This window comes from Merops nubicus, unplaced genomic scaffold (assembly GCF_000691845.1).
Source record: "Merops nubicus isolate BGI_N331 unplaced genomic scaffold, ASM69184v1 scaffold6660, whole genome shotgun sequence".
NCBI lineage: Eukaryota > Metazoa > Chordata > Aves > Coraciiformes > Meropidae > Merops > Merops nubicus.
Window position 1 is genome coordinate 106,869 of NW_008583470.1, and position 21,250 is coordinate 128,118.

At 45.9% G+C, this 21,250-nt stretch overlaps 1 protein-coding gene across 1 annotated transcript; it reads left to right on the forward strand.

Annotated features, from left to right (window-relative positions):
• The first annotated feature begins 2,488 nt into the window (after positions 1-2,488).
• WFDC1 (WAP four-disulfide core domain 1) lies at positions 2,489-14,014 on the forward strand. The gene is made up of 7 exons (XM_008940793.1): positions 2,489-2,677; positions 8,752-8,947; positions 9,503-9,586; positions 11,274-11,414; positions 12,121-12,162; positions 12,849-12,923; positions 13,812-14,014. The coding sequence occupies exons 1-6, from the start codon at positions 2,531-2,533 to the stop codon at positions 12,905-12,907; spliced, it is 669 nt and encodes a 222-aa protein (XP_008939041.1). The 5' UTR covers positions 2,489-2,530; the 3' UTR covers positions 12,908-12,923; positions 13,812-14,014.
• The last annotated feature ends 7,236 nt before the right edge of the window (positions 14,015-21,250 follow it).

The following is a 21,250-nucleotide window of genomic DNA, read 5'->3' on the forward strand; positions in this document are numbered from 1 at the left end:
GAACTGCTCTGTAGTGGGGTGAGAAGTCTCTGTAACTCAGTAGACTAAAGTCTCTTTTGGTTTAGGCAGATATGAAAAGGGCTAAAGCTGTCCTACAGTTGTCCTGTGATGACACAGCCCTGCCAGGGACTGTCAAGAGGAAGAATATCCAAAAAAGGTGAGAGATATATTCTTTCCCATGTTGCCAGCTAAAGAAGTTTTTCTTAATCCTATAAAAAATGTAAAATCCCTTGCCTAGTTTCCACAACAGACTGGAGGGAGAAGCATGTGAAAAATGGAAATGGTTGGGATGAAGAATTCCCTGTTGAATGTGAGCCCTGGCCTGGGCTGAGCTGTTATCACTCTAGCAGTTTGGTCGTGCTGGTGGAACAAGGTCTAATTTCAGCAAATCACCCACCCTGTGCCTCAGTTTCCCCAGCTGACAGTAGGAATAATCCAGTCCAGGCATTGCATGCCGTTCTTTGGGAAGTTAGTGGTTGTGTGCAGGAGGCCTAAGTGTTACAACATCAACATTCTTTTTTTCTGTGAAGACCATGACCAGCTGTTGAAGTTTGATCCTTCAGGAAACTTCTCAGTTCTTTGGGGTGCAATCCATGAACTGTAATGGCACAGACCCTAGTTTCTCCTGGGTAAATGTCAAAGCTACACACTTGGCAAAAGAAAGGCCAGTGGATGGTATTTGAAGTAGCCTTTTAGTCTTTAGAATGAGTTGCTCCAAGTCCAGATTGCAAGTATACGAAACAACAAAAAAGATATTAAACTAGGGAGCTTTATCATGAACCATTGTTGTTTCACACTGGTTTGGGTTTCAGCAACAGCACTGACAAGTGAAATATCAGCACAAAGACATAAATTAAGTGGGAATACCCTACAAAAAAAAAGTCCTGTTTATTCTGTGCAACCAGCCATGTGGTTTGTCACCCTACAACACAGGAGTCAGGACATTTGTGGGAGCTCCTGGTTGTGCCTAAAAGGTGCTTTATCAAGGTGCAGACATGAATATTGCAACAGGGAGGGGAGATTTGTTTTTGAAGGAACTGGAGACATCCTGTGGTGTCAGACAAAGTTCCCTGAACAAGAAAAAATAAAGCCACAAACTGAAGTCCTGTGGTAGTGATGCATTCTGCTCTGGATGTACTGGAGGTGTCTGAGTGTACCTGTCACTAACTCTGGTGCAACTGCTGATTTCAGATGGCAGTTGGGTGGAGGTGACAGTGGCCTGTAGGTGCAGAGCTCTGCCTGCATCCGAAGGCAACACTTCAGTCCTTAGGGAGTCACTTGGCATAGCTGTAGACTGATCTGTCTACATGAGTTGTCCCCAGTTGTCCTGGCAGGATGGTCCACAGCGGGTGACAGGGACCTGGAGCTGTGCTCTCTGCTGAGATGGTCTCCTCAGCAGCCTGGTGGAGGTTGGAGACAGAGAATTGTTTCGTTTGGAAAAGATCTTTAAGATCATTCAGTCCAACCGTTAAGCCAGCACTGCCAAATCCACCACTAAACCATGTCACTAAGGACAGACACCTAAATTTTTAGGACACTAAGCTACCTCCAGGGATGGTGACTCAACCACTTGCATACGTATTTATACTTGTGTATATGTTACTTTTTCTTGGGCACCTGCCTCTGTTCCCATCCCAGGCAGGATGCTGGGATGCTTTCAGCCTGACTTCATAAGTCCATTCTTGTCCTTCAGGCACTTGGGTGCCTGCCTTGTCCATGTAGGTGTCTAATCCCCCAGATGCAGTCTCTCCACCTCTCCCATTGTCAGGCAGAGGCTGACTCACGTCCCCTTCCTCACTTTCCATTTGCTCATGTCATCTCTGCACTGCCTTCCTTCCCTGTTCCCCGCCCAGGCGTGGGGATTTGTTTTCCCCTGATGGCCACATCTTCCCCTTCTTTGAAATCATTTGCAGAAAGCTAACGTCAGCTTGGTTTAATTAAAGCACCTGCATGTTTATCATGCCTTTAAATCATCTCCTTCAAGAAATCTTCCTGTGAAGTTATCGCTTTGTCAAAACGTGATCTAAATCCAGAGCCCAGTGGGCAGCACACAAAGGGAGACCCGAGGAGTTGGAAAGTTTGGGTGAGCTGTTTGCTGGAAGCTGCCGAGCCCACCCCTCCAAGACCTTTATTTCCCCCTGCGGCAGCTGTCATCTGATCCCACGCTTTGGCTTTGAATGGGGCTCTCTGAGGATGCCAGATGTTGGGAACAAAGGTCTAAAAATAATCTTTCCAAATAATCTTCCCATCTATCATTCAAGGAGAGCATGTGCTTTGTGTGGACATGTGAGCCGAGAACCTGATCTAACTCGGAGTAAAGAAGTTCAACAGCAGCTCCTGGCTTCTGCTTGTAGGCTCTTTTTTTTTTTTCCCTTTTTTTCCCCCCCTTCCCCTTCCCAGAAGCTGCACAGGGAGCAGCAGCTCTCACCAGCGACCAGCCCTCGCTCTGCCTCCCTCCCCAGCTCCCTCCCTCCTTGCCAAGGCTCGGATCCCCAACGCCGAGCTCCTCCTTTCATCTCTCCTTGGGGAAATGGACTCCAGGGTGCTGGCCGAGATGCCTTTCTGTAAAAAGATCTTCACCACAGCCTTGTGTGTCTTCGTCCTGCTGCCGGATTTGGGCTGCTCCAGGAGCCTCTGGAAGCGTGCTCTGCATCTGAGGATGACGGAGAAGTACGAGGTGAGTGAAGGGGGCTGGGGGGATCGGGGGCAGCACCCCGGGAAAGGGCTTCTCTGGGTTCTCTCCTTTTAAATAAGAAGTAGTTGAAGCCCCGGGCTGTCTCTTTCTAAAAAGGTTGCATTAAGTTTCCCAGGCTGGACTAAACTTTTGCCACCTAGCTGCTGTAAGGGGGAACTGGGAGAGCTTGGAGCTGGGAGAAGACACTGGTCTGGCAGCGGTCACTGCTTCCCCAAAAAACATCCCAGGGCAGTGGGGAAGTGGATGGGGAGAAGGGGGATGCAGAAACTACGGGTCCTGGGGTAGATTTAGTGGGAAGATGGCAAGGTGATTTATTGCTTAGAGTCAAGGAGGAAGGTTTCCTGCCCAGTTCCTCCACTGCTTTTTGGGGTAAACATCTCCAGCTTCTACTGATGCTGTGTGCTGGAGGGATGGTGGCATTGCCTAGGGGTCTGCAAAGCTCCAGATGCACAGTGTTGATCACCTTAATGGATGTAAGGAGACAATCAGAGAAATCCATTCTTCTGGCTGTGCCTTGCCTGGCGTGTTGTCTGACTCCCCTCAGCTCCCACACCCTGGCAGCTGCTGCCCAGTGCCACCAGCTGTCCCTGCCTGCTCTGGGCAGCCTTGCATGGGGTACTGAGCTCACCCACCCTTTCCAGCTCTGCAGTGGGGCTTAGAGTCATAGTACTGGAACTGAAGCTGCAACAAGCTGCTGTGAGTGGAGAACACAATGGTGCTGGGTCTTGTTCTGGTGTGTCTGGACCAAAAGTCTGTTAGAAATGGCCACAGAGGAAACTGGGGCGGGAGGGAGGTGGGGAAGGAAAATAATAAACAACGTGAATTTGAAATTTTCCCTCAGAAGCCCACACTGACCCAAGGCTTCTGCCCTTTGAGTCACTTAGGTGGAAGCCCCAGCCAGTCTGTTTTCTCATGCTCAGGTCCTATTGCATCTTCCAGCCATTGCACGTGCATTAGTATCTCCTTGGTGTCACTTGGGGATCCCTCTACCTGTTGGGTTTTTTTTTGCAGCCACATATAACAGTTTTAAATTTTAAAAGGATGCTTTTTTGCCCGTGACATCTAGAGTGATGTTTGGGGACAGCTATGGGTGGCTTGTGGAACTGCTGACTCAGAAGTGGGCACATCTTTTGCCCATGCTGAATGAAGTGAAATACGGTGCTCATCTCAGAAACTCTGCAGAAAATATTGGGCTAATATTTGAAAGGCACCCCAGTATTTTACAACAAGATTTTTTGGTTCATTGTAGCCTCCCTTGGGACAGGGCATCATCTGGTTTGCACTTGAATTGCAAAATGGTGAAGAGCTGTTTGCTGCAGAACTGCTTACTTGAAAGTTTATTCCTCAGTATGTTGTGTCCTATTTCAGTGCAAAGCTCAAATTCAATAGCAGCTATGAAGTAAATGACCCGGAGAGATAAGACAGGAGTCAAACAGGAATTTACATGTTGATCTTCAGATAATATGCTCTGTAGAAGCACAGAGCCTGCTCCCCTGAGGATATATCCTCTTCTGGCAACCTGCAGTTCTTCAAAGGACTGTTTTTTTTCTGGCAGCTGTGAATCCAGGTGCTGCTGCTCTGGTCAGCTCACCTAGAATTGCTCACAGGGATATAAACACCTTTTCTTTCTCCTTCTTCTCAAAGCCTTGTAAGGAGGAAGGCGTCTGCTCTCCATCTCCATTACCCACCAGGAGTGGTTCTCAGAGAGAGCCTTTCTTTTCTACCCAGAGCTGTTTGATCACTGCAGTTCAAAAAATCAGAGGCTGTGGGTGGAAGAGCTGATTTGTGAGTCACTTGGACAGAAGGATATTCCAGATGGAGGTGCTTACGACAACATGCAGGAGATGGGCCACAGACATCCCTGTGGGACCCCCAGCAGCACATGGGCAAGGTCTGTAGGGGGAGGAGGTGGTGAGTTGACTGACAGTTATGTTGGCTGAGTCCAAAAATCCGAGTCTACAGCAGGAGCATCCACCAAATAGCAATTTGGCTGCAGAATGATGAGCAGCTGTTACCAGGAGGAGCTGACTTGAGGTCTGGCTGGGAGTTTTTCATTAAGGTGCCTGAGGAAGGGTGTTGGTTGGCTAGGAGGGGTCAAGTGGTGAGTGGAGAAAGGAGAGAGGGAAAGCAGTGAGAAGAAAAAAGTGGCAGTCACAGTGGGATAGAGGAGCTGGGTTCCATCTGGTAACAAATCCATGTATTGTGCAGCCAGAGGGACACTTGTCAAGTTTTGTGATGTGCAGCCCCTGCACAGTTTGTGGACTGTTCCCAAAGGGCAGAAGGAGGGAGATACCTGAGGGTGGGCTTCAATTCATTATCAAGACACCCACATGTCTATTGGGAAAACCTGGGGCAGTCTTGATTTTATTCCAGTCTCAACTGCATCAAGTGTTTTAGAAAACATTCCAGCCTTCTTTTAAGGATTTCCAGAAATGTAGAATTCCTTGCAGCTGCTGTAATGTCCTTCCAACAGTGTATTTACCCTCCAGCTAGCTGTCATAAATCAGCACTGAGATACCCTCCTTGTCTACCAGACCAGCACACCTCCACGAGATTTCTGTCCCTCCTATGCCTTGGAGTAACATGTGAGCAGAGCAGCCCTCAGCCTGCACTCTGAAACCTGCTCTAACACTTCAAAGTCTTGCTCTGTGTTCCCTCTTTTCCAGCCCTCTAATCAATATCATGCATCTTCTTTGAGCCCACAATAATTTTGCCATAATCTCCCAGTATTACACACACCAGAACCAAGGATGCTAATCCAGAGTCAATAGCAGGAGAATATTATTCCTATTGTTTTAGTCTCATCCTTCAGATTATTTAACCCTCTCTCAGCCTGATATTTACAACGTTGATCACTGTTGATCTGTGTTTCTCCAAGTCTTTGATAGAAATTTTGGAGGGCTCTAAACTCCTCCTGACTCTTTCAGAGAAAAGGTGGCTAATGGCCAGGGTTTGGAAATATCTGTCAGGGGCAGAACTGGTGGCTGGAGGTTGGGGATAAACCTCACACACAGTCTCAGGGGTGGCCATGCAGAATATGAATGAGCAGAGAATTGTGCTTTAGCACAAACCCAGGCTCTAGTTTCAGGCAGAAATAATAGAGCAGACCTGGGACTTTGTTTTGGAGACAGACTGCATCCCACAGTTGCTATTGAAAATATGGGTTGAGAGTGATTGTGTCCAGGTTTTTGTTAGCCAGCTTTACTGACCTCCAGGGTTCCTCAGCTGAACTCTGAACTTTTCCCCTTACTTTGTTTCTGGATATCTCTAAAGCAGATATTGTCATTAAAAGGATTAATAAGTCTCCATGGGAAACAGCAAATTTGCCTCCTGCATTGAAAAATGATCCTTAACAGAAGGAATTTTTACTTTGTCACAATCTGTAAAAATAATAAATTTGAACTATGCTCAGAGCCAAAGTGAATCCTGGGAGAGCTTTTCAAAACACCTTGTAACCCATACCTGGAGCCACTCTTAACCAGGCTATTTTGGGAAGGGGGGAATCCTGTTTCCCACTGGGATGTTTTATGCCTACAGAAACCAGTGGCAATGGTTTTATTAGATCAAAGGCAGGTTTTGCAAGAAAAGGTTTCAGAGCAATAGGTGAACAGAGAAAATGGGCAGGGAAGTCATGAGGTACAAAGTTGCTTGGCTAAAAATGTTGTATTGTTCCCCAAAGGAAATCTCATTCATTGCAATTTTGGCTTTTTGGTTTCTGAATCATCTGTGAAGCAACTGCAGTAATTGTTTGGGGTTGGTTGGTTTGTTTTAGTGTTGCTTTTTTTATATATATATATATCCATTACTTGCCAGTATTATTTTGGTCACATTTCAGCTTGCAGCTGACATTTCAAATAATAAAATAATAAACTGTGACCTTCCAGGATGAATACTCCTTCCAACAAGGAGACCTCTTAAACGTTTGGCATGGCATAGATTTACTGTTAAATGTTCTTTTATATCCTAAAATTATACCTGGCCCAAGCATTTTCTCTATTTAAAATCCAACAACAGCCAAAGAAAAAAAAGTTGAACTTCGCAATATCTTCAATTCAGAGGCAACTTATTTCAAAGCTGGAGTCTTTTCAGCTCTTGAGGAATGGAATGATGTGACAGTTTACACCTTGTTTTACATGTTGACATTGAAAACATCATCACAATTAGGAAATGGTTCTTTTAAAACTTATTTTGTGATTCAAACAGCCTATCAATTTATGGGAGAACAACCTCTTGGAAGGGTTTTTGAACAGCCTCTTGCTCTCTGAATGGAAACAAGTAAGGAAAAAGCAGAAAAAAAATTGTTTATTGATGTTGGGAGCAGGACAGGAGGCTGTGGAAATATTAGGAATCTCTCTCACACACATACATACTATATAATGAGTTATACTTACATCCAGGGTATGGATTTCCTTTGAGGGACACCTTGTAACAGACAGTAAAACTTGTAATCATCCTGACTTTTCTCTATCCTTCTGCACTGGCTGGCACTCAATCACTGCCCAGCCAGGCAGTGGAGAGACTTCTCTGCTCTCTAGTCTCCCCTGGCTATGGCTCCACAAAGGGAGATCAGCTCTGGTGTGAAACCCATTGTGATAGGGAAGGAAAAAGTCTCATATCAGCACCACAAGCAACATGCATCATTATTTCTTTTGGTGTCCACTGGGATTGCCTTCAGTCTCTACATTACAAATTACCCCAAGGCAATGGACCTCCTGGGGCCTGTCCTAAGACAGTTTTTTTGGCCAGTACATGTGGGGATGTGCTATTTCACAAAGGCTCCACAAAAGCTGTTGGGAGGTTCCAACAACGAGGATGTAGCAGCATGTAGAAAAAGAAGGATATTAGTCTCACCTCAAATTTCTCCATAGCCAGATGGTGAAATTTCCTAAAGACCCCCTCAGGGACAGTTGCACCATGTTGTTTCTTGGAATAATAATCCCAGATGCTCGTCACTGATTTCATAACACAGCAGTGATCAGGCCAAGCATATACAGGAGGCTTCAACTCAGCAGCCTGCTAGTGAGTCCATGGCAGCACACACTCCATCCCTCTAGATGCTGATCTCTTTTTAAAAAGTGCAAATCCAGAATCCATCCTTTGATTTGATTAGAGCTTATTAATGTGTGTTAATGCATTAGAGAGCTGATTGCCCTTTCTGAGTGCTTCATGCTGCTCTGGGGAGCTGAGCTCAAGCCCAGAGGTGAGAAGTTCAGCCCTAGGTGAGGAAGGAGTGGGCCTGGGTGATTCACCTCTTGGCTGGAGGGAGTTGGCTTCTTGCTAAATGCTGCCAGCGTGAATAATACCCGAATGCTGCCTCTTATAAATATTTCTGGTAAAACTTTTTGCCTGTTAATCCACTTTAAATCTCCCTTGTCCTTTTGGTGTGCAACGAGCAGCTGGGCTCCTTTCTGCTATAGTCAAACCCAGCCTTGTTTTCTTTGGGATTAAACTGGCATCACCCACACCAATCTCACCCAGATCACCTCATGTTTCAGAAATAGTCTCTGACTCAACCACCCAGGACCCCATGGGGGAGAAGCTTGAAAGACTCCCCATAAGTTCTGGTCCAGAAGAAGGTGATAAAGCTCGAAGGAGCCTAACAAGGAGACAGATGCTACATGGGACATTAGTTCCAGGTCCCATTTAGGGATGTAACCTCAAAACAATACAGATTTCTCATTTCCACTGCTTCCATGTCACAGTGGTTTGGTGTGCTCATCGTGACAGGGCCTGGAGTCTTTCTCTCTGTTTCCCAGACAAGTATAAAAGACTTCAGAGGATTTTTTTCGTTTTACCTCCTCATTGCCATGACAATAACTTTAATTACAAAATGGGTTCTGCCCAATAATTTGGTGGCTTGGTGCTTCCAAAGCGACGTGCTAAGGTGATCATGTAGCCCTCTCTCTGCAGGGTGCTCAAGCCAGGGCTGGAGGATTAATCCTCCTCTCTAAGGAATACTTAAAAACCACTTGGAAAATCCCTCCCTGTTTCGACTGACGGGACGTTTGGTATTCGCCTTGTGCCAAACCTTTGTTTCCTTTTCTTTTCTTTGCAAGGATTATGAGTACCCTCTTCATTCTCACAGTTCCCACTACCAGAAGAACGACCGCTGCCCCCCACCCCCCCAGAGCCTGCCCGAGGGTGCCTGCGAGGTGCCCAGCTGCCGCTCCGACTCCGAGTGCCAGCGGCACAAGCGCTGCTGCTACAACGGCTGCATCTACGCCTGCCTGGAGTCCGTGCAGCCACCACCAGGTCTGGGCAGGACCCACGGGTAGGGAGAAGGGTGCAGAAGGGATGGGAGCCATCCCCCCGGGTGCTGGGGGTCGGATGGGAGGCGTGGTTTGAGTGGGAGTTGAGGACAGAGCTTCAGTTCCACGCTTCTGGTCTCAATTGCTGAATTGAGAAAGTGTCCAAAGCCAGATGGTGTTGCAAGATTCCCACCAGCAGAAATGGTAGAAATCACTTGAGGCCAGTTCTTTCCCTGGGATTATATATTTAGGATCAATAATTCCAACCTGAATCAATGCTCATAGAAGCAAGGCAGCTGTGTCTGATCCATGCCAATGGAATGGGGGGTGGGGAACAACGGCTTTGACCCTTAAGACACCAGGTTCTTGTGGCCCTGGATATCATCCATGGCTCTCTTGCCACTGGGACAACAAGAACATGAATATATCTTGCTGAAAACTCAGATCCATCCTTCAGGAGCCTGGCAGGCTTGTCACTGGCTGTTAGAGACAACCCAAGACTTTTCCATAACTGTGTGCCTATGCAACTCCACCTTGACTCTTGTGGTTTCTTTCACAGTTTTAGACTGGTTGGTTCAGCCCAAACCCCGCTGGCTGGGAGGAAATGGGTGGCTTTTGGATGGCCCAGAGGAAGTCTTACAAGGTACAGTATGGTTCATCATCTTCTCTGTGATCTTGGTAATTATACCAAGGTGCTAAATAACACATGCCTCATGCACAGGGCTTGCCAGGGGTGTTGGGATGTTGGGGCTGCTGGTGTTTGTCTGGAGTTTCTATAGGAATGACACTATGTGGTGTTCAAGGCTAGTTTTTGGTGCAGTAAATCAGTTGTTTTTCATGGATATTGGATATATCTTATCCAGCAGAGCACTGGGAATACTCCAGGGAACTGGATTTGTATCCAGAGAATCATAGTTCTCAAAATAAGTAGAAATATATATATTTTTTTTTAGAAGAAGGTTTTGTTAGCACACATTTTCTGCTGTCTTCCTGATAGACTGTGGGCAGACCTGGATATTTTAATCCAGAGTGGCCTCATCTCATAGGTGCCTGGGGCTCTCAGGTCTGAAGGCTGCTTTGAACAAGAGTCCTGGCAAACTGCTGCAGAGCTGTGTCAAGCTGATATGGAGCTGGGAGCTTCTAGGCTTGGGGTCTGCTAATGAGATTGAGCTTCTCAGGTTCATTCCATAGGGAAAAGTCTGTTATTTAATTTTTTTTTTAATACCTCAAATTGAAAAAAGGAGGGATTAGGGAGCTAGGAAGGGAAGATGTCTTCTATGAGGCATCCCCAGATGTATGTATGCCTGAAGTTCTTAATTTCTTCATGGAAAGATAGTTCAGCCTTTGATCAGATTTAGGTTCAGGTAGAGCCAATAAATTTCCCTCTTTGGTCTTACACAGATGGTATCAGACTCGCTGAAACTTGACTCTCATCTATTATGGAAACTCCTAGTTCTTCAAGGGAAAATTCTGCCTCCAGCTCATTGGAGTTGCACTGCTAGAAATGAGATAAAATAGGTTCCTCCTCATCCATCCTTGTCATGCTTATATTATTTCTTCTTATCTTAACACCTTCATCTCAGCTTGAGGGAGTAATTAGTGAACTAAGAACCATCAGTCATGGCATGAGGATCACAGCAGAAGGCCTTGAAATTAAAGTCCTGGCAAATGAAAGGGTGGAGTGTCCCTGCATGGTTTGTGCTTTTAATGGACACAACCCCTACCTGTGAGTCCTGCTTTACTTTCCTGTTCTGCTCTGCCCTTGCTGGATGTCCAGGGTCAGGGCAGTCAAAGCCTCTGCTGGTAACAGGGGGTGGTACTGCCTTGCTCCACAGTGAGTCACATCTGAGCTTTCAGTTCTTCAGTAAGTTCATGGGTGTGGAGCAAAGAACAAATCAGCAAACTGCCAGCTTCCTGGTCGTGTCTCCCTGGTTCCTCACCCAGCCCAAAACACTGGCTGGAGCAGACTTAGGACTGCCTGAGGGGAAGAGCTGAGTGGAGGGACCACCCATCAGTGCAAGTGGTGGTCTCTCTTCATGCTCTCCAGCCCTGGCACAGACCCTGCATGACAGGCTGTGGGGATGGTGTTGTTACAGGTGATGGGGCTGATCTGCACTCCCCATGTTGGGCTAGGTTCTGGGAAGGTGTCAACTGGATCTCCTGCTCTGACAGGGTTCTTGGGAGGCGTTAGCTTCTTGGTACCCTTGCGTGGGAAGTAGTCTGAGCTCCTGTCTTGGAGAAGATACAGAAAGAAGGTGGTCATATTGTCATATTTTGGTTGCCTCTGGGCATTAAAGCCATGATTTATGACCTGCAGGCTTCTTTTGCAGCTGAGGCTTGCAGTACCACTGAGGATGGAGATGAGCCTCTGCATTGCCCCACAGGCTACGAGTGCCATATCATCAACCCAGGGAACACGGCTGAAGGAATCCCTAACAGGGGCCAGTGCATCAAGCTCCGTGGAAACCCAGGTCAGCTGGCTGGAAAACTCCCTCCCTGTCTTGTTCTATCCTGCAAACACCAGTAAGGAGATGGTGTGCTCCTCCTGGCTTGAAGGAGATCTGGTGGTACATCTACTCTGATGCTCTCTGGGCTGGGTGGCAGTCCTCACCCTGCAGCAATCTCCAGTTTCTAATGCCCTTGATGTTGGCTGAGCTATGCAAAATACCCAAAGCAGAGGACACCCTTCTTGTCTGCTTTGCATGCCACTATCTTCTGGGATTGTGTAATTGTGGTTCTTCTTTTAGAACTTTTGTTTTAATAACATCCACAGTAGCTAGTGTAATGTGTAGCTGTATGGCTCTTAGACATGAGCTGTTTCTAAGAACTTAAACAATTATGTAAGTGGTAAGTAGAAGAACCTAGCTGGAATTTGAATTAGGTAATACATTAATGAATGGTCTGAAATTTTACCCCAGTCTTTTTTTTCACTTGAAGAAAGTCTGTGATTCCTTGACTCACAGCTACTGAAGAGAACACAATGTGCTAGTGGGCAGCAGTTAACCACTCTCAGGGAAAGATAGTTGTGTCCACAGAGCTCAGTCATCTGAACAGTTTTGTAAGAGGTTTCTAGCAGCCTACACTACTTCAGCTATAGAGATCTCTTATTTTCCTGTTTCTGAGGTTATTATTTCCATATTTGTAACTTCTCTGTGCTGTACACACCTTCTTTTTCAGATGGACGCAACCTGAGGCATAAATATTACAAGGAATATTTTGGTAAGCTGCTGGCATGTAGCATTTGCTATTTTTAGGCTCTATAGCTATTGCATTGCTTACAAAGAATTTGCTGCTTGTGGAATGAAGGGTTGTACCTAGCAAAAAGAGAATCTTGAGCCTCGACTCTATGCCTTGGTCAAAAGATCTTATTTTGAGATGTGCAGTGCCCTGACTGCACTCCTGAGAATCAGTAACTCCAGCTGTGACACAGTGGGATAAATGGAGCAGCCTTCTACCAGGGCCTCCCACCCAAGGGGTGAGAAACACAATCCAATAACCTTTTCTTGTGTCTATGTATATTTTTGGAGCTTTGCTAATGGCCCAGGACTCCTTGCAGATGAACACAGGACTCTCAAAAGCAGGATCTCTTTTGTCATGGCTTCAAAGCTCCTGGTTTCTGCTAACTCTTGGACCTAAATGGAGACAGTCAGATCAGATTGGAAGTGTTATTCCTATGTAACTAGACAAGATCTTTGATATTACAAGATTTATGAAGAGCCAATTTTGGCCACTTCAGCTGATAAAACTATGAAAGGATTTCCTTTTCCCTGTCCAGTGGCTATTGCAACTCCCCCAGAGAACTGCTAAATAATGAGACCTGTAATACTGTCCTGCTTAGAGAATCTTGAGAAAACATTTCCTACAGACTAATTTAAAACCTAACTGTACTGGTATTTGTTTTACAGGGAGCAATTCCAACAATGTGGTTGGCTATGTGAAAAACCAGCAGAAGCATTTGGGCTAATCAGAGGTGTGCCTGGGTAAGTGTCCCCTGAATAAAGGGAGAGCTGGGTGAAAAGAGATAGAGCTTAGTATGCAATTATTGAAAGAAATGGTTGTTTGAGGGCAAAATTACCTCTCACCAGCATAAGGATGGCACCTTAAAACTATGTACCTTGGGCTCCACAAAACACCTATGCTGATAAACACCCCAGGAACCTGTGGCACTGGTGATTGAGCTCTGCAAACTGTCCACAGAGAAGTTAACATCCTCCCCAGCTCTTACTCTGCCCTTCTCACCTTTTATTCTAATTTCACAAGGTGGACCTGATTTCTTTGAATAACCTTTGCCCTGGGGGTGTTTAGAGGATGGAGTGATTTTCAGGATGAAAAACAACTGCTGCAAAACTTTGTGTGCCTTAAGGCTTTAAACTTTCTGTTTAGGGGCTTCCTCTAATGCAGGTGTAACTGCTCCTGCAAGACAAATTAAAAAGCTCTTTATTCTGGGCTGCTTGCAGGAAGGGTTAGTCTTGCAAATACTTGGGCACATGAGTGGTTTGGTGGGACAACTTTCTGTGTGTGAACAGTTGCACTGGGGAGTGTGACCCACTCCTGTGAGTATCTGACCAGAGCAAAGCCAACTGAAAAAGCTCCAATCATTTTATCAGGCTTTGCATTAGGCAAGAATGAAAATATTTATTACACCAAAGCTTTGGTCCCAAGATGGTTTTCTCAAGGCTTTCAGCTTCACTTTAAAACTAACTTGAACTTAACTGGCAGTTATGGAAACAAAGCAGCTCAGTGTGTCTTTATGTACCTACGTCAGGCTGACTGTTCAGATTACACAGCTACATAAGGACAAGTCCTGTGCAAACATCCCAAGAAGGATAAATATTTTAATTCCTCTTTTTTGTTTGATTTTCACCCAGCTGGACCACTCTATTAAGCAGCTGTCAAGGAATGCTTTACCCAACAGTTTTCTGTTTTGGAAGAACTCTGGTCCCAAATCTCCACGAGCACATCTCCAGCAACACCCCAACCCCTGCCCAACAGTGATAAAATGTCTTCGCTATTCAAGGAACAGGACAAGTCAAAAGTTTAACCCTATCAGGAGGAGGAGAAATGTGTCCCTCTGAAAGAAACCACACCATTTATGAGTTGCCTTGCTACCAAAGAAATGCAAATACCTCCAAGCAGATTCCTGTAAGGCACAGAGCCTTTATCAGGCTGCTGGAACAGAGCCTGCCCTTTATGTGCGTGTTTTGTGACCGATTCAGATTTCACCACCATGAACATAAGTCATATAAAAATGGAGTGACATCAGAATTGTACATCTCATATCTAAGTTGTATTAAAATAGGCAAGGCTGTAAGACCAAAGGGGCTCTCTGGATCAAACCCAGTGCCTGCCTATCTCAAAAAAAACTACCTTAAATAACCCTTTTCATAAGTTGAAAGTTCAAAGAAACCTGTAGGTTTTTTCTCTTCCTATTTATACCTAGAATTCACCAGGTTTGACACCCAGTCTACGAGCCTAAACCTGAAATCTTAAGAATTTGAGGAACTCTGAGCTGGGAGCAAAACAGGTTTTATAAATGGGTTTTTTTTAAGCTATGTTCCTCTAGCTTCTCAGTCTGGTGAGCTGCAGATTGAGAGCTAATGATGCAATAGATTTCTTTCTACAATAGCTGAGCAGGCACACAGGCATGCCAGTCTTTTGAAATTGTTGGGTTTAGCCAGCATAGTTAATACTCACAAAATGTAGATCTGCATCTTTGTACCTGCAAAACCTCAGCAAGAGGGTTGAAGTCTGGATTATCTCTTGCACATATTAGAAAAGCAAAAGCAGGATCAATTTGTGTGATGAAAGGGATCGTCTGGCAGATGGACAGCAGCTCTTTAGAAGTCCTGTACCTCTGTTTTGACTTCCATAAATCCTTAAGGTCAAGTTATTTGTATTTGGGCCTTACAGCTTCTTCTAGCTGTTTAGCATTATAAAATGGAAAGCACATTTCCTTTGAACGTTTTCCTTTCCTGTGGCAGTCCTAAAGGGACAGTTGCATTTCATTTTGACAGATCTGCCAGAATTGCTAGGCAGAAGAAGCCACGTTTGCTCCCTTGTTTAGTACATATCCTCATCTGCATGCATAAAGTTAGCATTTCAATAGGCAGAGTAGTAGCAGTGTATATAAATACCCAGTTCACAAATGCAAGTGCCTGCTTCCACCCACAAACTATGGGGTTGTTTTTTCTCCACTCACCAAATTATTTAAGCCAAAGCTAAGACGCCTATAAAACACTTGATACTTTGCACATGGCATTTGCAGCTGGGGAGATAAAAGGTGCCAAACTGCTCTTCTGCTCCCCATCAGGAACAGCCACCATTCCTTGATGCTTTACAGAGCCAAGGAACAGATAAAGGGCTCCACATTTTCCTAAATATCTTCATTTGTTGAACTCCATCCACTTCTTTGTGCCTTTGTTCCAAGCTCTAGGTATTAAATGCAACACCATATTCAGACAGACTTACTTCTAGAACTTTATCATATACAGCTTCCTACAATGATTCCTTAAGTCCTGCTGAGAGACAAGAGTTCATCCATATTTTATAGTTCCCATTTCAGTTTTGGCCAGAAACTTGCCACTTTGCCACTGCCATTACTTGGCAATTCAAAGCAGCACAGCCCATAATGAAAATCTTAATGCAGCCTTGCTACTAGGTGCCACTCAGGTGCTGATTCCTTTCAGCATCACTTTTTGCAGAAAAATCAAATTCTAATTAAATGGGCAAAGCCCTTCAGTGGTTACTTCTAAGACCCAAAGAGTAAATGCCAAATGGTTCTATTTTAAAATAAAATATTCAGTGCCTAAAAAGCTGTGAGGATCTAGCTGAAAAACTTGTGTGGAGCATTAACAAACTTGAAAGGTTAAAACTTCAGGTCTTAACCCAGCCTTGCAAAGCATCCAAAAGTATGCTTCACAGAATGGAGACATTTACTACAGTGGCTGCTTTGTGATAGCTACAAAAGCACATACCTGACCACCTGGCTGGATGGGATGGCAAAGACATTTTCTACTTGCAAAAAGGAGTTTTTTTAAAAAGGCAAACTGACAAATTAAGAATTTGTTGCTGGATTTCTGTTTACTGAGTGTTCTCCAAAGCATCACCCTTCCTCATGGTGCTATGGTGCTTGGGGTTTTGTTCAAGTTTGTTCTTTTCAAGTTATCCATTGTCAAACTCAGAAACAAAAGCCAAAGGAGAGATTTGGCTGCATGCTGTGTTTTCAACACTGACATCCACCACACGTGGAAAGGAAAACACAGATCAAATGAGTTGTCCTCACCTTGTCTTCTCTCCAAAGACAAATGGCTCAACAGCAGTCTTGTGGAGCACAGCAGGAAATCACTACTGTAGGTGGGTTTTCATGTTTCCACGTACACTTTAAGGCATGTTTGGTGCTACAATAAACTTTCCATGTGTCACTGTGTGCTAGCAATGCTCGTGGCCTGCCAGATCCTCGAGTGCTGCCAGTGGAGCTGCTCTGCCTTGCAGCAGCTGAGTACCTGCAGCAGCCCCAGGCAGCCCCTTCCTGGTTTGTGCCTCTGGTGCTTAGACATGTACAGGTCCTGCCCCTTCGGTGCTCAATAAAAAGTGACCAGTATATTTTTCAACTCTGCCTGGTTTCTGTTGTGTGTTCTTGGCTATGAATTATGGGGGGGAAAAAAGGCAACTTTTAAAACTTAATTGTTGGGAGAGCTCAGAAATAGGCCCAGGGAGACAAAAGTCGTTTTGTCCACTGGAAGGGAGGTGACAGACTTCCAAAACACATCTGCCACCTTTCAGAGGGGCCACCTTTGTGGGTCAAATCCTCACTCAGTTCTTGCCACCTTCGTTTCTATTGCCCGAAGAGGAGCTGATGGACAGTACTGAAAGAGCATAGTGATGATAACTCAAGTAGAAGGTAACTTTTTCACTTGACCAGGTATTTTCCTGGTTGATTCAGTGCTGTTGTTCACTGCCAGATGGGTTCCAGCTGCAGTTTGTGTGGTTTCCACTGCACAAGCAGCTGCTCAGACAGCTGTGCAGGAGGCCAAGGCTTGCTCGAGGGGTGGAAAAACAAACCAAGTCAGAGGCCAGCCTTGGGCTGGTGCCCACCATAGGATACAGGAGCTGAAAGAGGATCCTGGTTCTGAGAGGTTGGGCTGCTGTGTTTCCAGGAGCAGGCAAGACTTCACCATCCCACCAGCTCCACCCACACTGGTCTTGCCCTACCTGCTCATTGGGGGTGGGCAGAAGTCCTCCTGCATTGCTTCCCTTCTGCCCTGAAACCCTAACAGAGCAGTCACAGAAAGAGAAACTGCCTGTAATTGAGCCAGGGAGGGATCAGCAGTGGGTTTCATTGATTTGGAAAGGTTTTCTATGGGTTTGGAGAAGATGCCAACTAGCACAAGGTGTGAGGGCAGCTCTTCAGTCCGGCAGTGAAGTTGTCCTTGGGATCTCTTGAACTTCTCATGGCAATGGTCCTGTGGCCTGTTTGGATGGGGAGCTTACAGGATGTGTGTGCCTAACTCGTGCCTCTTGCTGTGAAGTGTGAGGTGCACTAAGTACCTGGGCTTTCAAGAGAAGGATCTATTTGGTGAACATCACAAAGTTTCCAACTTGTTCCCATGTGAATGGAAGCAAGTAGAGTCTCTGTTGATGTAGCTGCCTAATGGTCAATGTGGAAAAAAACATTGTGTGACCTAAAGCATCATCTACAGGTGACACTGGAGTACTCTTGGTGCATCCATGAACCCAATGACTGGAATCAACAGGACAAACATTATAATAGGTCTTCAAGAAGCCAGGGACTGCATTAAAATCACAGCATGCATCTCTAGGTCAGCAATCTCCAGAAGCTGCAAAGATGAGAATTTATTTTTTTATTAATTGCTGTAATTTTGGCATGTCTAGTTCAGAGCTCCATTAAGGTTTATGGTGCAGAAGTGGTTTGGTTACCTTAAGGAGGCTGTTTGATAGTTCCATGAAGAAGCCTGTGAAGTTGAGACAATCTACAGAAGAGTCTTTGGAGACCGACAGTTTCTCTGTGCCCACTGCAACAGGGATTTGTTCATACAGGGGACTGTTGACTTCTCCCACCTCACACTGCAGCTAGATTTTTCTCTGGAGATGGTGTCAGGCAAGCAGAAGGATTTACAGCATCATTTAATGTCCTTTAAAGATGACTTAAAAGGAAACCTTTTGCTGGTAAGTCTGCAGAGGTAATTCCTATTTATTCTCATTACTTCCTCCTCCTTCTTACCTTTCTATGTAGACAAAGTAGTGAGAACTACAGGAAAAGCTGTGCAAAACAAAAAGGGCCTTTGGACAGCTTCCAAGGGGGAGATGTGGGTGGTGGGGCTCATTTCAGCCAGCCTGAGCCACCCCACCAGATGAGTCTTGTGGAGGCTGTGCAGACAGAAACCAAGAGATTTGATTAAATTCCTCCTTCCTTCCTGGTGACATCCCTAGGGACAGGCCTAAGGATTTAACCTGGCCTTTCTCAGTAGCATTGACAAGATAGAAAGGAACCATGACCCAAAACTTTCTTCTTTGTTTTTAGAACCGGGAGCAGCAAATGTTCAGGAAAAACCCAGGCTGAAAGCAGAGGGTTTGGATTTTGGGGCAGCAGCAAACTCAGCAAATCCTACCCATGCACCAGAGGTTTTTTCCCTCAAGGTGGCACAAGAGGAACAAAAGTGTGACAAGCCCTGGTTATGGTGTGGGGAGCAGGTGGAGGAGCTGAGGTTTGGACTGAAAGCAGCACCCTCCCCTCACAGAATAAACCCTTCAGGCTGCCCTAAGCCCAGACTACAGCTGCTTTGCTCCATGCGTCTTCATAACAGATATTTTCCCATTAAAAAAATAAAAAAGGTTTCCCAAACGCTGAGCTTTATGATCCAATTAAACAGGAAATACTCTAAAGGCACCGTGTCACTGGGCTGCGTGCTGCGTTTTTACCCTGTGGAAACGATGTCTTACGGCAGAATGAAGAAATGCAACTTGTGTTAGTGCTGTTTTCTTTACATTATGGTCTTGATTCTGTTTATTCCCAGCATTTTCTGAGCCGTAAGACAGTAAAATACATGAATTTTCCATTAGATTTCCTAACAGGGAGACATCAAAAGCAGCAAGAAAATGAAACTTCAGTCCACTCAGCAGTTTTGCAGAATGCGTGCCAAATAGTCAGCAACAACTACATTTTCTTTCTGCATTTATTCACTTCCATTGGTGCTAAAATGTAATTTCACACTACAGGGCTGAGTGAACATCAAGATGACAAACAGGGCCGTGGTTCTGAGCCCAGACTAGATTGTTCCTCTGGAGCTGCAGATCTGCTGGATAACAAACCACAGCACAACAATTATTAGGGTGCATTATTATGCTCATCAACTCGTATTTCTCCTTTTCCACGGCCTGTTTGTCTGGGTATTTTTGCTGTAGCCCTCGCTGGCTCATTCTCCCTCCCCAGGAGTGCCTCCACGCCAACCCAGGATGTGGTTGGCCCGTGTTCTTCTCTGGATGGTGTGCAGGGCACCGAGCTACACGTGCTCCCCCAGCCAGCAGCTTTTTGCCAAGAGGAGGAAGTGAAGCAGAGGAGCCATCAGTGAGAGGCTGTTGCTCAACGAGCTGTGTTGTCAGCAGCTCTTGGCTAATGAGAGCCACGCTCAGGACTGCACAGGCCACGTACACATTGCACGCAGCAGAGCCCAGAAGGACACCAGGCTCCTCATGGGGGGCTCCTCTTGCCATGTGTCAGCTTCATGGATGATGGGGGAGGCTTTGGGATGGCAAAAGCAGAATGAAGGAGTTTTTTTTCCCCTCCTTGCCTAGAGAGGGGGAAGATGTTTTTCACCACTTTTCTGTCAGAGATGTGAAGAACGACTCAACGTGATCCCAAGGCTACAACCATGACAAACACCTGGATGAAGAGCAGAATGTGTTTCCTTGCCAGGCAGTGCCTGCTCTGCCTCAGCAGGACCACAGCAGAGCCAGCTGGCCACGCTCCAGGTCCTTACAAAAGCTACAGAAGGAGGAGGACACCAGTCTGAAAGCTTGTGTGAGCCCAGAGATGTTTTGTCACCTAATTCCCATACCTTTCCATAAGGTCTAAACATCTACCTCTGGGAGCCTGGGCTGCCTTCGAGCCCTGGCTGAGCACCTTACATAAACCCTGGCCATGGCCTGGATGTTGTAAGCTGCTGGAAAATCAGTGCCCAGAATTAGCCCTGGATATTTTCCCATGGGAAGGAGGCTGTTGCAACAAAGCAGGAACTTCCTTCATCTGCCTGACGCATCCAGCCTGGGTCACTCAGGAAGCATTTCTCAACTGGGAGCTGAGGGAGCTGGGAAGCTCCAGCTCTGTTTTACAAGAACCTGGCTATTCTCAGGGTGTTTCTTAATCACTTTGTTTTCTCCTCAGCCTAGAAAGAAGTCCTCCTGCCACACTGCTCAGTGGGACACCAGGTGTTACCCATAGCTGCTGGCTACATCATGCTGATGGGCTGTCCCATGGGACTCAGCAGGTTTTGCTGGAGCTGGTGGGACCTGGGAGATTCAAACAAGCAATGCTGAAAAGCTCCATGGGGAAACACCAGTTTGAGGGAAGTTGGCCAGGTTTTGAGAACTGTGGGCTGTAATGCAGGTGAGGGTCTGGGGTCTTGGCCCCGTCATGGTCCAGGTGTCACCACCTTCACTCCTCCAGAGCTATGAAGCTGACACCTGGATGTCCTAGGAGGAAATTATTCTTCTGCAGAAAATGGCACGTGTTTTTCTCAGACTGGGAATGATGTTTATTCCCTCAGTGCAGTTTTTAACTGTCAAAGGAGGATCTTAATCTCATAGTTTACACCTTAGAGACAATTTAAGCTGAAGTGAACCCTGCAGTCAGGATGCCTGGGGGAGGATGTAGGTGTCCTGGTGGAAACCAGAGCACGATGCTTCTTGACAGGCAGCTATAAATCTTCAGAAAGGATGGATCTGGTTAACTCCAGCTATTTGTTGAAATCCACCATGAAACCCTGTGTTTTGGTAATAAACCAGCATCACAAATTCACACGTCAGGCATCTACGCCCTCACCCTGGTGTAAATCCTCATAAACACTGGCATTGTGCTGACGGGAGCGTTTCTCCAGGAGGATTTCCCCAGCCTGGGAGTTCACAAACAGGCTGGGCAGTGTGTGTAACCTGTCCTGCCTCTACACGTAGTAACTGTGGCAAAACAACCTCCCGAGATACGGCACAACCTCCCGAGCTGTGGCACAACCTCCCGAGCCCTGGCACAACCTCCTGAGCTGTGGCACAACCTCCCGAGCCCTGGCACAACCTC

Coding starts and splice junctions, on each gene's coding strand:
- WFDC1 (XM_008940793.1), top strand. CDS start 2,531: ATGGACTCCAGGGTGCTGGCCGAGATGCCTTTCTGTAAAAAGATCTTC. Junction 8,948..9,502: donor GTCCGTGCAGCCACCACCAG/GTCTGGGCAGGA, acceptor TTTCTTTCACAG/TTTTAGACTGGTTGGTTCAG. Junction 12,163..12,848: donor ATATTACAAGGAATATTTTG/GTAAGCTGCTGG, acceptor TTTGTTTTACAG/GGAGCAATTCCAACAATGTG.